The sequence below is a fragment of the Rhinichthys klamathensis genome, unplaced genomic scaffold (assembly GCF_029890125.1).
Source record: "Rhinichthys klamathensis goyatoka isolate OS25496 unplaced genomic scaffold, OSU_Roscu_1.1 h1tg000419l_1, whole genome shotgun sequence".
Lineage (NCBI taxonomy): Eukaryota > Metazoa > Chordata > Actinopteri > Cypriniformes > Leuciscidae > Rhinichthys > Rhinichthys klamathensis.
This window is the reverse complement of record NW_026606917.1, coordinates 320,001-334,452: the sequence shown is the minus strand read 5'-3', so window position 1 is coordinate 334,452 and position 14,452 is coordinate 320,001. Positions and strand designations below refer to the sequence as shown.

Below are 14,452 nucleotides of genomic sequence, written 5' to 3'. Positions count from 1 at the left end.
TATTACAAAGTTTTAATTTAGACTCTAAAGAATCATATTAGCTTGTACAAAAATGGCATTATATGACCCCTTTAAGGAAACCAGGACAATTTTTTTCAGGATTGTTTAATGAATATAAAGTTCAAAGTAACAACGTTTAACTGAAATATATATCTTTAGTAACACTATGAATGTCTTCACTGTCACTTTTGATCAATTTAATGCATCTGTGCTGAATAAAAGTATTCATTTCTTCTTCTTTTTTTTCAAACCTAAAATAAGTAGATTCAAAGCCCAGAAGAGGAGATCACTAACATGGATGCAGTGAAGCAATGGAGATTCTTTGTACGACATAAACCTATTAACCATCTTATTCTGCTTTTAGATCTCGCTCCCAAATGTCAAGACTTCCTCTTTCTACTTCAATCCTAAACACGTGTATGAAAGACATTCCCAACAACAACAACAACAGCTGCTGGTCTGGATATGTGTGAAGGCACAGTCACGTGACCCGCGCTCGCGGTGATGTCACAGAGTTAGACGAGCGCGCCCTCTCGCGTCGCTCTGCCGCGCTGCAACGCGGAGTGATAATGATTCAGCCTGATAAATATAAGTAACTATAATAATACAGTTGCAGTGTCGCATAATATAGTAAATTATACTCCAAATTAGTTCTGTTACTTAATCATTTATTTGACCTATTATTAGTTTAAAATACCATCCAAACATGTGTAATTAATACCATTCAACCATGTTAAGCCAACCCGACTACAGGTGTCGTTCACAATACTGTTTAGAGTAAGTGAAGTAACGTTAGTTTAATTACATGTAATAATAAGGTGTGGCTGAAAAATCGGTCCACAGAAATAACGGCGATGATCCTCCATGAGTCACTGTCAGACTCCTGAGACCTTCGCGACATGTGCTTCGGTGTCATTCACCAGGGGTGAGCAGCAGGAACACACATTTACTGACAAGACCATTTAAACAGAACCAGACGCACAAACACAACATATTCACAGTCACGGACTGAGGAAACAGGGTTACAGTTTCATAAGTGCTTAAAGACACATGTCTCTCCCATATAGAGGTCTCTCCACACATCTGGTTAGTTTAGGAGGGGTTTATAAATATCTCCAGAGGCATATATGATCAACGCGTGTGTTGCAGAGTGCCAGAAACACGCGAGACGCACCAGTAACTCCAGCACGCACGCGACAGTCACTGTGCGCTCGTCGTTTAATGTTTACACGCATATTAAGATCACGGGGAACTTAATAACTAAGAGGTTAGGAGGTAAAGCTCTTGAAATGTACCTTGTGCAGCGCATAGAGGATTTTTCTCCGCACTCCATCGCCGAGACTCTTCCGTCTCCGCACACGGCAGACATTGTTAGATTCCTATTTGACAATCAGCTGTTACTTGCGAGTGCGACTTTGGCCTCGACCAATACTGCTGGGATATGTAGTTTTATGCTTCATAGGGTCGCGCATGTCTTCAGCGAAGCGGAACTACAAATCCCAGAATGTAAATTGCAATGTATATTTTTAAGTGCAAGTTTAGGTATGATTAATTGTAGCGTTTGCTGTACTGAATTTAATTTATGCTAATTGTATTGTAAAATAAATATCACAATGGGAGGACATGATCTTTCTTTACGCAAGATTTATAATACATTAGTATATTATTTATTTTATTGATACTTTTCAGTTGACAGGCCTATACATACAGTGCCGTTCAAAAGTTTGGAGTCAGTAACATATATTTTTTAAATATATATTTTTTATTCAGCAACAGCGCATTATATTGATAAAAAGCACAGGGTCACTTGGGTAACAAAAATATATAAGCTACACATACATAACTGTGTGTAAAGATCCGTTATAATCGCCATCTAAACTAAAACAATGTCCTGATAATTACATCATTTTTTAATATTGTAGTTTTTATTTAATAATTGATTATAATAACATACATGAACTGAACAGACAACGTTTACATGCACACATCTATTAATAGTATCAACAAAAAGGATGAGGATAATTGTTATACATGAATAAACTGTCACAAATCCTAAAAAAACAACAACTAATAAAATAGGTTATATTTTGCTAACATAATTTTTTGAAAAACAATTGATATATATTTTATACAAACCCTACCTTTTAAAAGTTTAGGGGCAGCAAGAATCTTTTTTTTTTTAAAGAAATGAATACTCTAAATCAGGAAGTCAGTCAAAAGTGACAGTAAAGCCATTCACAATGTAAAACATTTAAATGCTGTTCTTTCGAACTTTCTATTTATCAAACCCATAAAAAAGTTATAATATTAAAATATTTATATTATTTCATCCAAACATAAGAAAGCAATTCAGCCAGTCAAATCTTTCTCAACATTTTATTAATTATTTGAGGGGTATTAATGCACAGTTAATACACCAGGGGAAAAAGAGAGAGAATAATAGTTTAGATTCAGAACTCTTGCCAACCTATAGTTAAAAACGTCAAAGGAATAAAGGATCATTTTGTCCATTACTTGATAGTATTAATAGAACTAAAAGTTTCAGAATAAAATGTACTCCTTTGTCATTTTGGACCATCCTTTTGTACCTCACACCAGGGGACCCAGTGGCCCTGCTCCGAATCCCTTCAAATCAATCCCAATGACTTTCGTTTGTAAACTTCTTTGAGGATGTTCTCCGTCAGAACACTGATGGGGCAAATTCTAACTTCTGAAATCCTCATTTCACACAAAAGTTGAAGTAATGAAAAGAACGATTGTTAAAAACTGGTAGGGGGCTCCACTTTCTACAGACCCCCTTAGTACAAAATTCCACAGCACACAATCAAATTCACCAAAATCTCTACCGACACTCCATATTCAAGCCTATTTCATGGGATTACAAGTGCACTAAATACAGAAATACACACCTACACACATTCATGCTCACACGCGCACACACACACACTCTCGCTCTCTCTCTCTCTCTCTCTCTCTCTCTCTCTCTCTCTCTCTCTCTCTCTCTCTCTCTCTCTCTCTCTCTCTCTCTCTCTCTCTCTCTCTCTCTCTCTCTCTCTCTCTCTCTCTCTCTCTCTCACACACACACACACACACACTGTGTATAGCGTCTTTGACAAAAGGAAATTTTCAACATGTACTTCGACCTGTATAGAAAAGCGCAGGATCATATTCAAATAGTTTAAAGCAACTATGTCACAAAGAAAGAAGCAAACAAGCAAAAGAAAGCGAATACAGTTCGCACGAAGCTTTGGAAATCATATTTAACGTTGCAGTAGTGCTTTCGACTGCAAGATATTGCTGTAATTTTGAAATAAATCTGTTGCGATGTCATGATCGTACAACGTCTGCATATGTGTACGCCACATAATCTAGGAAGACGGGTAATTGAAGCCACGCACAATATTCCTAGCGGAAACTACACGCCATCTTTCAAACCGAGCAATATGGTGTGGAAACTAAACTTCCATTGAGAAAGATATACATTCTACCGGGCGAAACTCAAAGCACGTCGTCTATGGTAAAGTAGTACGGTAGTTGGTTTCATGGACCCAAGATGGCAAGATCACACCAGCTCAGAGGCGGCATAAAGACAACATAATCAGAAATGTCATGGAGCAACATTAGCTTCTATCTCAGTTTTGACCTGGCAACATGCATGATACATATGTTGCCTTGTCCTGTCCTGCAATGTTCTCTCAAGAGGAGAATCTCACGAAACCTGTGAAGAACATGCCAAAGTTAGATTTTACCAGAAGATCAAAGGAAAGAAATGATATTTTGCTTAAAGGGGTCATGAGATTAAATTTGCCTTGATCTTTTGGCACATAAGAGGGTTTTAGTAGTTTCAGAGCTTTAATTGTCCTCATTATAAAACAAAGCATTTCATTAATCGAGCTCCAAAAAATGGCTCGTTTTGATATTGTGGGATCTGTGATGTCACACTGGCAAATACATTTGCATATGACCGCCTCCAGAGCAAGACATCGACGAATAGCTTTACGTTATCGCACCATAGGCTCCGCCCACTGGCGTTCAGTCATGTAACGACTGGCATTTGCCTTCACTGGATGTGAGCGTAAATAGAGTCTGAAAATTACGCTTTTATATGGATAATGTTTTCAAAACACTTACTCGCGTGCAATAGCGAGTGGGCGTTGATACTGTGTCTTATGCAACGACGTTAGCTAATCATATCATTGACGTTTAATGAAAAGCCTTAAAGAAGCCGCCCCTTAAAAACTGATCATTTCAGACAGAGAATGAAGGTTGAAAATAATTGTTTTTCCGCAAACATTTTTATTAACATTATAAGAGAACCTCAACGAATATGTTACAATAATAGAAAAAAATCCATGTCATGACCCCTTTAATAAAAATTATCTTTAAAAAAAAATGTAATTTCTTTTTCGCAATGATGATTCTCATTAGTGTAATGTCGTAAATTTAGTTTTTTTAAAAATGGGTTATGATGTGTATATATATATATATATATATATATATACACACACACATATATATACATGTTCTTCAAAGGTTTTATACGATTTTATCAGACAAAATAAAAGACCATTTTTGCAGTGCGATAGGGAGATTTCAGTGCGACTGAAGCCGCAGAAGATTTTTATTTGCCATTTAATGCTTGACGCTTCGTTTCTGATGCAGGACAGTTAAAATGAGATCTGCTACAGTAATTCATGTCATAAACATGGGACTCGATGGCAAGTTTGACTAACTGGTTCACAATTTCATGCGCAACATTCCTTAAGGTAGATTGGCTACTAGCACCTTTTGCCTAAAACCACGACAAACCAACCCTAGTTTTCTGAAGCAACTATGAGATTAAAGTCACATTTACAAGTATTAGTATAAAATAAATGTATGCAACTTTCAGCTTATTCTTCTTTTCTCATTAGATAAATATATTTTTTAATAATTTATCCTTTTTTTTCTGTGTGACCTGTATGCTAATAATTTTATGGCAATTCTTTTTCATGATTTCAAGTACCTCAGTGAGAATTATTAGGGTTTTGGAATACATAATTTCTGTTGCAAATGATAATTTTTTTTCAATCTATAATCTTTTATACAAACTGAGGAAGAATAAAAAGACACACTGCTTCCATTAGTCACCTTCGAGGGGACTGTTATGGCTTCAAACTAAATTTTCATTTCATATCTGACATAGATTTGCTTTCTAAATTGGGGAATGGAGGACGGGCTTCATTTGCACGGATCAAATGGCAGGCGTTCGGGGTTTCTCGAACTCTCGTGGATTTATGTAAAGCAAACTGATCCGAGATCTCACAGCGCAGAGCCACTAAATTAAGGTCGGGAGAATGGAAGCCTAACAGTGCCTGCAAAGTGCAAGATAAGGAGGGAGGGGGAGGAGGGGTTAAAGTGCAATACGAGCATTTTTCTCAAACAGGCCTTGATCAGAAAGTTGGGAATCAGTGTGTGCAGGACCATTCAGATGTTCAGTTTGTTTCTGGACAGACGCTCTGATTCGGAAATGTTCGGATAAAGCCTGCAGTGACCATTCTGATTGTGCTCTTCAATGCTTTACACGACATGCTTGTGCACCCAAAACACTCTCACTATTGCATACAGGTCCTTTAGTGCATACCACACACATTGCTTGTACTCCTATCAAAAGTTAACGGGTGAATGTCGCAAAAACATGCCCAGGTTACATTTCACCCTAAACTCAAATAGAAATTCTATTTTGCATAAATAAAGTCTAATTTGACTGACAAGATTGTTTGCAGTGAGACATTTTTCTCACATTTGCCTGCCAAATTCTCATTACCGTAATGCAAAATATACTGTATATATGTTTACATTTAAATTATATTAGGCATTATAACAAATACTACTACTATATATACAGTATAAAACAGAAATATATCACGGTTTAACGTTACGGTAATGAGAATTGGGATATAAAATGTGCTTAACTGTCACATTTTTTTTTTTTTGCCAATGCACATAAAAAGTAATTTTGTGAAATAGATTCCTTTTAGTGAAATAGATTTTTTTCGTTTGCTTAGAATTTGAAGTGAAATCAATCTTGATAGGTTTTGCGAGAATCACCCAAATTTCCTTTTTTTTTTCTTTTTCTACTCGACCACTATCATTTTCATTGGAGCCAGTTTGAGTCTTAGGAGCCGTTCACACAGAACGCATTTTTGCATTCCACTGCGTTTTTCCACTGATTTTCTATGTAAACATGCTCTAGATGGACGTGTTTGACCATTGCACGCGCATTCCACATCTTTTGCAGCATCCTGCGCATGACATGGCGATCTAAATGTGTGGCGCTCAAGTTAAAATAAATTCAAATTTTTAAAAAACGCATCTATACAACTTCCACTGCCCCTTTTTGTGAACGGCCCCTCAAGTTTAAGCAAGGACCGATGACATCACAGATGTCAAAGGGCATCCCTGTGCTTTGAAGTATTACATTTTTCCTGCCAACACATTTGTAGTCATTTATTAGGCAGTGCATGCCTGCTGCAAACGTTTCATTTTGCTATTGATTTGAATTTCTCTAATCATCTGCACTGTATATTCCTTCTACGTTAAACATCGCAAGCTTATATTCCCATAAAAAAACAATCGGACAAAATGAAAGCACATAGCTCTACCAATTTTCAAAGCATTTAAAGGTTTTAACAAAGACCTCCGGGTCTACAGCAGCAAACTACAAACTACTGCAAACAGCCCAAAGGGATGCGGGATAAGGAGTTACACAAGGCTACGTGCTCGGACCTCTCACGATTCCGAGCAAGAGACAGGACAAGAAACCACAAAAGCAACACTATTGCACAGTAGCACACTGTTACAACAGCCGTCGATCTAATTCCAACCCTGCCACTGACGAAACAAACCCAAACACATCTGAGGAAAAGCAACCTAAACAATGACCAACTTTTTTTGACGCACCTTGTTTGAAACCGATGGACGAAAATGAATTGCTTTGAACATATTCATATATAGATATAGATATTATATATACACAGCAGAGTTTTACCGTGATAAAATGTTAGCAGTAAATTAGCTCACCATGCTAATTGAATGATTTGATATTCTATAAAAAAAAAAATCGTTCAAACACATCATGAAACCACCAGACATGTTGACTCACTGTAGCTACCCCAAAAAAAAAAAAAAAAAATATCACATAGATATGTAACTTCGTAACTTCTGCTCTAAAAAATATATCAACTGGGAGCTTAAATGTTATTGACCCCTTCAGAGTGAACAACCTTATTAAAATGAACTATAAAAATGGAATGAAAAACCAACAGGAGTAATATATATCAGTATACACAAGCACACACATAATGTATATACTCAGCTTAAAAAACACAAAGATCAGTGTGAAATCAATACAAATCGTTGTTTCCTGCTGTTTTTCATCCCCTCATTCTTCCGGTCATCTTTCCGAGCTCTTTCTTCTGTGTCTTCCTTCATTTCCGTGACCGAACTGAATAAAGTTTACCGGTGTAGTTCGGAAAGCATCCCTTCTGGTGCCGACGTAGTGAAAGCCGTGTTACTCAGGGGCCAGAGCTTTCTTAGGTTTGGCTCGTTTCTTTATAGGGGGCGGTGTGTCTCTGGTTTGGGCTGGATTCCCACTGTCCACTGGGTCAGAGGGTGTGGTTGGGCTGTGGGTGATGGGGTTGGGTGCAGGGGTTCGGGTTTCTGAGGTTATGATCTGGGGAGGAATCGGGACTGGAGCAGAGGTGAAGCTCTTAGTCTCTGCTGGAAACGAGGCTGTCACCGGGTTGTGATCTTTGGGCTTTCGTCCCCTCTTCTTCCCAGGCACTACGTTTTTCATGTCCTTCTGTAAGCCATTGCTCTCTGGCTCTTTTCTCTTGTTGTTGGCCACTTCATTGGTAGATGCCCGAAACCAGTTCTGTGCACATAGAGCCACATCAAGTTTAAAGAGGAACTGAGTCTAAAGGCTCAGCTGATGGATTTGCATGAATTTTCAACATTTTAGAAGGAAACTATTCATCCTTATAAAGCCCTTTGACATAGAAAGGCACAAGGTGTACAGGTCCTTCTCAAAAAATTAGCATATTGTGATAAAGTTCATTATTTTCCATAATGTAATGATAAAAATTAAACTTTCATAAATTTTTGATTCATTGCACACCAACTGAAATATTTCAGGTCTTTTATTGTTTTAATACTGATGATTTAGCATACAGCTCATGAAAACCCAAAATTCCTGTCTCAAAAAATTAGCATATCATGAAAAGGGTCTCTAAACGAGCTATTAACCTAATCATCTGAATCAACTAATTAACTCTAAACACCTGCAAAAGATTCCTGAGGCTTTTAAAAACTCCCAGCCTGTTTCATTACTCAAAACCGCAATCATGGGTAAGACTGCCGACCTGACTGCTGTCCAGAAGGCCATCATTGACACCCTCAAGCAAGAGGGTAAGACAGAAAGAAATTTCTGAACAAATAGGCTGTTCCCAGAGTGCTGTATCAAGGCACCTCAGTAGGGAAGTCTGTGGGAAGGAAAAAGTGTGGCAAAAAACGCTGCACAACGAGAAGAGGTGACCGGACCCTGAGGAAGATTGTGGAGAAGGACCGATTCCAGACCTCGGGGGACCTGCGGAAGCAGTGGACTGAGTCTGGAGTAGAAACATCCACAGCCACCGTGCACAGGCGTGTGCAGGAAATGGGCTACAGGTGCCGCATTCCCCAGGTCAAGACACTTTTGAACCAGAAACAGCGGCAGAAGCGCCTGACCTGGGCTACAGAGAAGCAGCACTGGACTATTGCTCAGTTTTGCATGTCATTCGGAAATCAAGGTGCCAGAGTCTGGAGGAAGACTGCGGAGAAGGAAATGCCAAAATGCCTGAAGTCCAGTGTCAAGTACCCACAGTCAGTGATGGTCTGGGGTGCCATGTCAGCTGCTGGTGTTGGTGCACTGTGTTTTATCAAGGGAAGGGTCAATGCAGCTAGCTATCAGGAGATTTTGGAGCACTTCATGCTTCCATCTGCTGAAAAGCTTTATGGAGATGAAGATTTCATTTTTAGCATGACCTGGCACCTGCTCACAGTGCCAAAACCACTGGTAAATGGTTTACTGACCATGGTATTACTGTGCTCAATTGGCCTGCCAACTCTCCTGACCTGAACTAGAGCTTAGATCGGGCCCAAAAAATCAAGCCCGACCCGACCCGAGCCCGTGCACGTTGTGTCCGAGCCCGGCCCGGTCCGACACATTAACTGTAATTATGAGCCCGAGTCCGATTTAAACCCGACCATTTTTAATACGTGGGCCGTTATAACCAGGGGTGACGCCAGATCGTTTTTTTTAACGCAGGTGCTGAATGGGTGCTAGACCATTGACAGGGGGAAGCTGCGCAATTTTACAGTATATATATTATATAAATACTATTAAGAAATGTACAAAAATTGGCTGCTTAATATTTAATATTCAATTATTTTAATTATCACAATGAAAGTTTTAATTTTATTAAATTGAACAAGCACAACATTCAGCATTCAATCAAATAGGCCTATTCTTAAAGATTCATTATTATTAATAATGTTATTTCGACATATGTGTGCGACGCGTGCAACAAGCAAGATGTGCATTTGTAAATTCGGTGACCAGCGTGCCGAGAATTGATTTAATTTATGATGAGATGGCTCCAGTTCACAGGCTATGGTGACCGCGGCTCGCCGGCGCCTTCATGTCATGATTAGGCTATATTGTCTGCTATATTTGCTTCTTATTAAATACAGGAAATTGGTTGATGAAAAATGTATTAAAATTAAGATACAATTTATACAAAACGAAATTCACTTTAAAGAAAGGCTTTCTACAAAACAAAAAATAATTAAGTGGTCAAAATCATGCCTGAACCACTCCATGTCTCCCGATATTGCGCATCCTCCTGTCTACTCTGTTCACTTTCATAATCAACATACATGGAAAAAAATAACATTATAATGTTTTAATATGAAACTAAATGCGCTTATTTAAAGGCTACAACACGTACTATAGGCTACACAGACTCTCTATTTGTACAAATTGCTACACATTCATTTAATTCTGAATTTTGCACACTTAAGTTGAAAGGCATGTTGCCTTTATTGCGTGCATTTCTTAATTTTTATCTTTACGAATAATGTAACAAGGACGAAGCATGTAAACTGCGTTGTTTATTTATTCAGAATCGAAATGATCGCAAATGGATCCGAATGAAGAAACGTACAAAAAAAACAAAAAATAGAACAGAAAACCTCGCCCTCAGCGGTATGCTTGGAGAAGTAACAAAAGAGGACATTGAAGGCTGACTATCATCCTTTCTGTCATGGCAAGCCTGCTTCATGTGTCTGCTCATCGTCGAAGTCCCCGTTTTTTTGCTGTCATAGGCGAGCAGCGCGCCGCACTCAACAAAGCCAACACATATGTTGTCACTGCCCACGACTAATTAAAAATATTTCCATACCTCCGACTTTCCTTCATACTTGCTCAAAGTTAATTCTCCTGTTTTCTTTTTTTTCTTTACTTCTTCAAGCTCCATGTTGCACTTAAGCTACACAATACAGCACAGTGTGCGTGCGTGCGAGCGAGTGGAGGAGACGCTGCGTGTGACACGTGGCGTGCTTGACCAAGGGCCCGACCCGACCCGAGCATAGTGGCGGGAAATATCGGCCCGGCCCGGCCCGCGGGTCGGGTCAGGTCGGGCCGGGCTCGGGCTCGGGTAGAGAATCTAAGCTCTAACCTGAACCCCATAGAGAATCTGTGGGATATTGTGAAGAGAAAGTTGAGAGACGCAAGCCCAACACTCTACTGGATGAGCTTAAGGCCGCTATCGAAGCATCCTGGGCCTCCATAACACCTCAGCAGTGCCACAGGCTGATTGCCTCCATGCCACGCCGCATTGAAGCAGTCATTTCTGCAAAAGGATTCCCGACCAAGTATTGACTATTGAGTGCATAAAAACACTTCTTTTATTGGTCGGATGAAATATGCTAATTTTTTTAGACAGGAATTTTGGGTTTTCATGAGCTGTATGCCAAAATCATCAGTATTAAAACAATAAATGACCTGAAATATTTCAGTTGGTGTGCAATGACTCTAAAATATATGAAAGTTTAATTTTTATCATTACATTATGGAAAATAATGAACTTTATCACAATATGCTAATTTTTTGAGAAGGACCTGTATATATAGAATATAGGTGTATATATTTCTATATATGCACAAGGTGCATATATAGAAATAGTTCTGTATCGCCCCAAAAAACTACCGGACATTACTCAAGTTTGCATCATTACAACAAATACTTTAACGATCAACGCTTCGGACAATTGCTTGCAAACCTGAAGATGGCCGGCTGACCAAAATGTTGCTCAATAAAATATTTGTGAAACTGCAAAATTGAAGTATTTATATTTTTCAATACTTCTGTAATAAAATGATCTCTATATGATGGTAGAAATGTTGTGACCCGTGTTAAAATAATAAATACAACCTGCAGATGCCAATATAGCAGATTTATTAGAAGGTTAATTTAAAGACTGAGCCGATTTTCCGAATCCATTCCCTCCATTAAATGTTTAAAATACATTTAAACCCAGAATATTTTCAAACGTTTATTGAATTAAGAATGTCTTGGTTACATGTATTAAATTAAATGTAAATAATTCTGAAAATGTTCTAATTATTTCTTAGCAGTTTTCTCAACTATAATTACTAAAACTAATATATATATATATATAATTAAGATAGAAAATGACTTTCATTGCTTCAAAAAAGTTTTGTCTTATCGAACTTGATGTGAACAGACATACAGTAGACATAAACAGTAGACATTTTGTTACACTTGAAGACTATTAAGGGCAACTAGTCAGTTTACTCTGCATTGAACATACAATATACAGGGTGAGCGAGTGTTTGGTTTACCTGCGAGTGTGTCTTGCTGATATGATACTTCACGCCGCTCTCAGAGTTAAACTCCTTCTGACAGAGCAAACACGTGTACTTCCCTACGTCGCCCCCTCCCTGTGTGGAGAACAATAACAGCAGTGAAGCTGATACCGTATTAGCAATGTCTGAGGCTAAAAGTATACACACTATATACCGTTGTAAAATTGATCTATAATTTACAACTACGGGTAAGAACGCAGAGGACTTGTTGTACCTTGTTACAGCTTGCCAAGTGAGCTTTAAGTCCAGATACACTTGAGTAAATAGCCTCACAGTTCTGTTATGGAAATCAAGAGAAGTTTATAGAGAAGAACTGAACAACGAAAACAGCAATTCAGCATTTTCAAGAGCTGTTTAGTTTCCCAAGCAAATCTAAATCTACTGATATCATTCAGACGGTCATATTGATGTTGGAATCTGCCATTCAAGCACTAGCAGCTATTAAAGTCATTGTTAAATGAAAAGCAAAGTGGTGTTCTTACGCAATTGGGGCAGCAGATAAATCCTTTTTCCTTCACCTCGTTCTTCCAGCTCTCCACAGTTTCAGGGCTGAAGTTGGGGAGGCCTGGTCGTGTGTAGTTTAGCTAAAACAACAAAGCAAAGTGTGTACAGGAAGTGCAAAATAAGTAGACAAATGTGTATGAGTAACTAACTAAATTTACAAACACTACTGATTTAACTCATTTTTTAAGTGGCACAATATTAGCTTTTTGTGGCAACATGTAGTTGTACAGTGTGACAAATCTTTATAGTAGCTATGTTTCCAACCAACGCTAATTTAACTTATGTGCAAAATTAGAATATCACATAAAACATTTGCGAATAAAGCACTGTTTCCATCCCATGTGCTCAAGATAACAAAATCTTCACTTCCTGGGAAATTGGTGCAAAATATCTGTATTAAAAATAGAAGTTGGTGCAACCAGGGAAGCCACAGTGACTCTTTTTTCGTACATTATAAATGACTTGCGCCTCAGAGCGCGCAGACGAACTGCTGTCAATAAACACTGTCATGTTATTTTGCATTCGGGAACGATTGTGTTTGGAAAGTCAGTCTTGGGAGGTAATTATACCGTGTGATTTTAATGACAGACTTGACACTTCAGAACGACTAAAACAACATTTGAGACGCTGTGCAATGAAATTGGTCTGCTGGTTATTTCAGTTATCCAATCACATCTACTGTTGAGGTAATGTTATTTTATTGGGCATCAAAGGATTTATTCAGTAAATGTCTTTCCATCGTAGTTAATGTGAATGTCTTCTTATCAGATCAAAAATGATTTTTTTTAAGTGGGTTTTTAGAATTTATGCACATCTTGCGGTTTCCATCCAGCATTTTTTTATGCGAAATCCCAAGTTTTGCACAAGAACAGGTGGATGGAAACTTAGCAACTGAAAAAATACCTCTAATTGAAATCCTCATAGTTTGGAGTCATATAAATGCTGCTAATGAACAAATCTCAGACTTTTAACATATATTACATCATTTGACAAGCCATTTTTTGTCAGTAACTCATAGTGTATGTAGCTTCAACACAGCCGTACCCTTTTGATGTCTGGTACGAGGTCGTCTTTGATGCGGCGTTTGTTGCCCCAGTCTTTGGCCAGCTCGTCCTCCGCGATCTCCTGCAGGTGGAAAACTGCCACCTGAGCCGAGCGCCGTCGCACCCGTCCGCTGGGCGTCCTCTCCAAATCCAGCAGCTCCTCCACCTCTGTTTTCTCCTCTTTCCTCTCCTCCATCTTCTCCAGCTGCTCGTCTACTCTCTCCTTTGCCTTCCCTCTGGCCTTTTTCAGCTCAGGCTCTTCCTGCTCCTCGTCCTCCTCCTCCTCCTCCTCCTCCTCCAGCACATCCTCCTCATCTTTACTGTCTTCTTGTTTCCAGTCCTCAGATGTGAGCTAAATGGGGGAGCCAAAAACAGTTTGTGAGATGAAGAAATCTGCCCATAATGTGTATATAACATCACACTTTCCAGATGATGTCAGATTTGGACGATGAAGTGTAGTCTGTGTGTGTAATCTCACCGAGTGAGTGACGGGGTGCTCAGTGCGCAGGTGGTAGTCACGGCCAGCTTTGGAGCGATAGGTCTTCCCACAGTGCTGGCACAGGAAGACAGGCTTCTGTGTGTCTGGCAGCTCTCTGCCACAGCGCTTCTGATGATACTGATAACTCATCAGACTGGAGAAATGAGCTGAACAGCCCTGTTTGACAGAGAATCAAACACACTTCATTAGTTCACTCATTGATCTGTGGGATGACAGACTGGGTACAGTGTTACCTTGAAGGCCTGTTTGTTAATACAAACTGCACGACCGTACTTAGTGACAAATTTTTTCCAAAAAGCTATTTTTCAAAAATGCCCACATCTTCTCCCCTACTCTCTATATTCACACTGCCGTTCTGAAAAGACTACTTTAGAATGAAATTCCATGCTGGTTTACACTGGTGTAACAATACATCCACGCTTATACACAGACAGAGAGA

At 38.9% G+C, this 14,452-nt stretch overlaps 2 protein-coding genes across 4 annotated transcripts in view; both read right to left on the bottom strand.

The window, feature by feature from the left end:
- Positions 1 to 1,417, bottom strand: part of uckl1b (uridine-cytidine kinase 1-like 1b) — a 32,972-nt gene extending 31,555 nt beyond the window's left edge. For both annotated transcript variants that reach the window (XM_056235299.1, XM_056235298.1), the window contains exon 1: positions 1,296 to 1,417. In XM_056235299.1, coding sequence (XP_056091274.1) covers positions 1,296 to 1,369 — 74 coding nt within the window. In that variant the 5' untranslated portion in view covers positions 1,370 to 1,417. The remainder of the gene's footprint in view (positions 1 to 1,295) is intronic.
- Positions 1,418 to 6,525: 5,108 nt separating this feature from the next.
- The window catches only part of znf512b (zinc finger protein 512B), an 87,375-nt gene continuing 79,448 nt past the window's right edge, over positions 6,526 to 14,452 (bottom strand). For both annotated transcript variants that reach the window (XM_056235318.1, XM_056235319.1), the window contains exons 12-17: positions 13,993 to 14,169; positions 13,516 to 13,866; positions 12,450 to 12,551; positions 12,182 to 12,244; positions 11,944 to 12,042; positions 6,526 to 7,915 (exon numbers count right to left, since the gene is read on the bottom strand). In XM_056235318.1, coding sequence (XP_056091293.1) covers positions 7,553 to 7,915; positions 11,944 to 12,042; positions 12,182 to 12,244; positions 12,450 to 12,551; positions 13,516 to 13,866; positions 13,993 to 14,169 — 1,155 coding nt within the window. In that variant the 3' untranslated portion in view covers positions 6,526 to 7,552. The remainder of the gene's footprint in view (positions 7,916 to 11,943; positions 12,043 to 12,181; positions 12,245 to 12,449; positions 12,552 to 13,515; positions 13,867 to 13,992; positions 14,170 to 14,452) is intronic.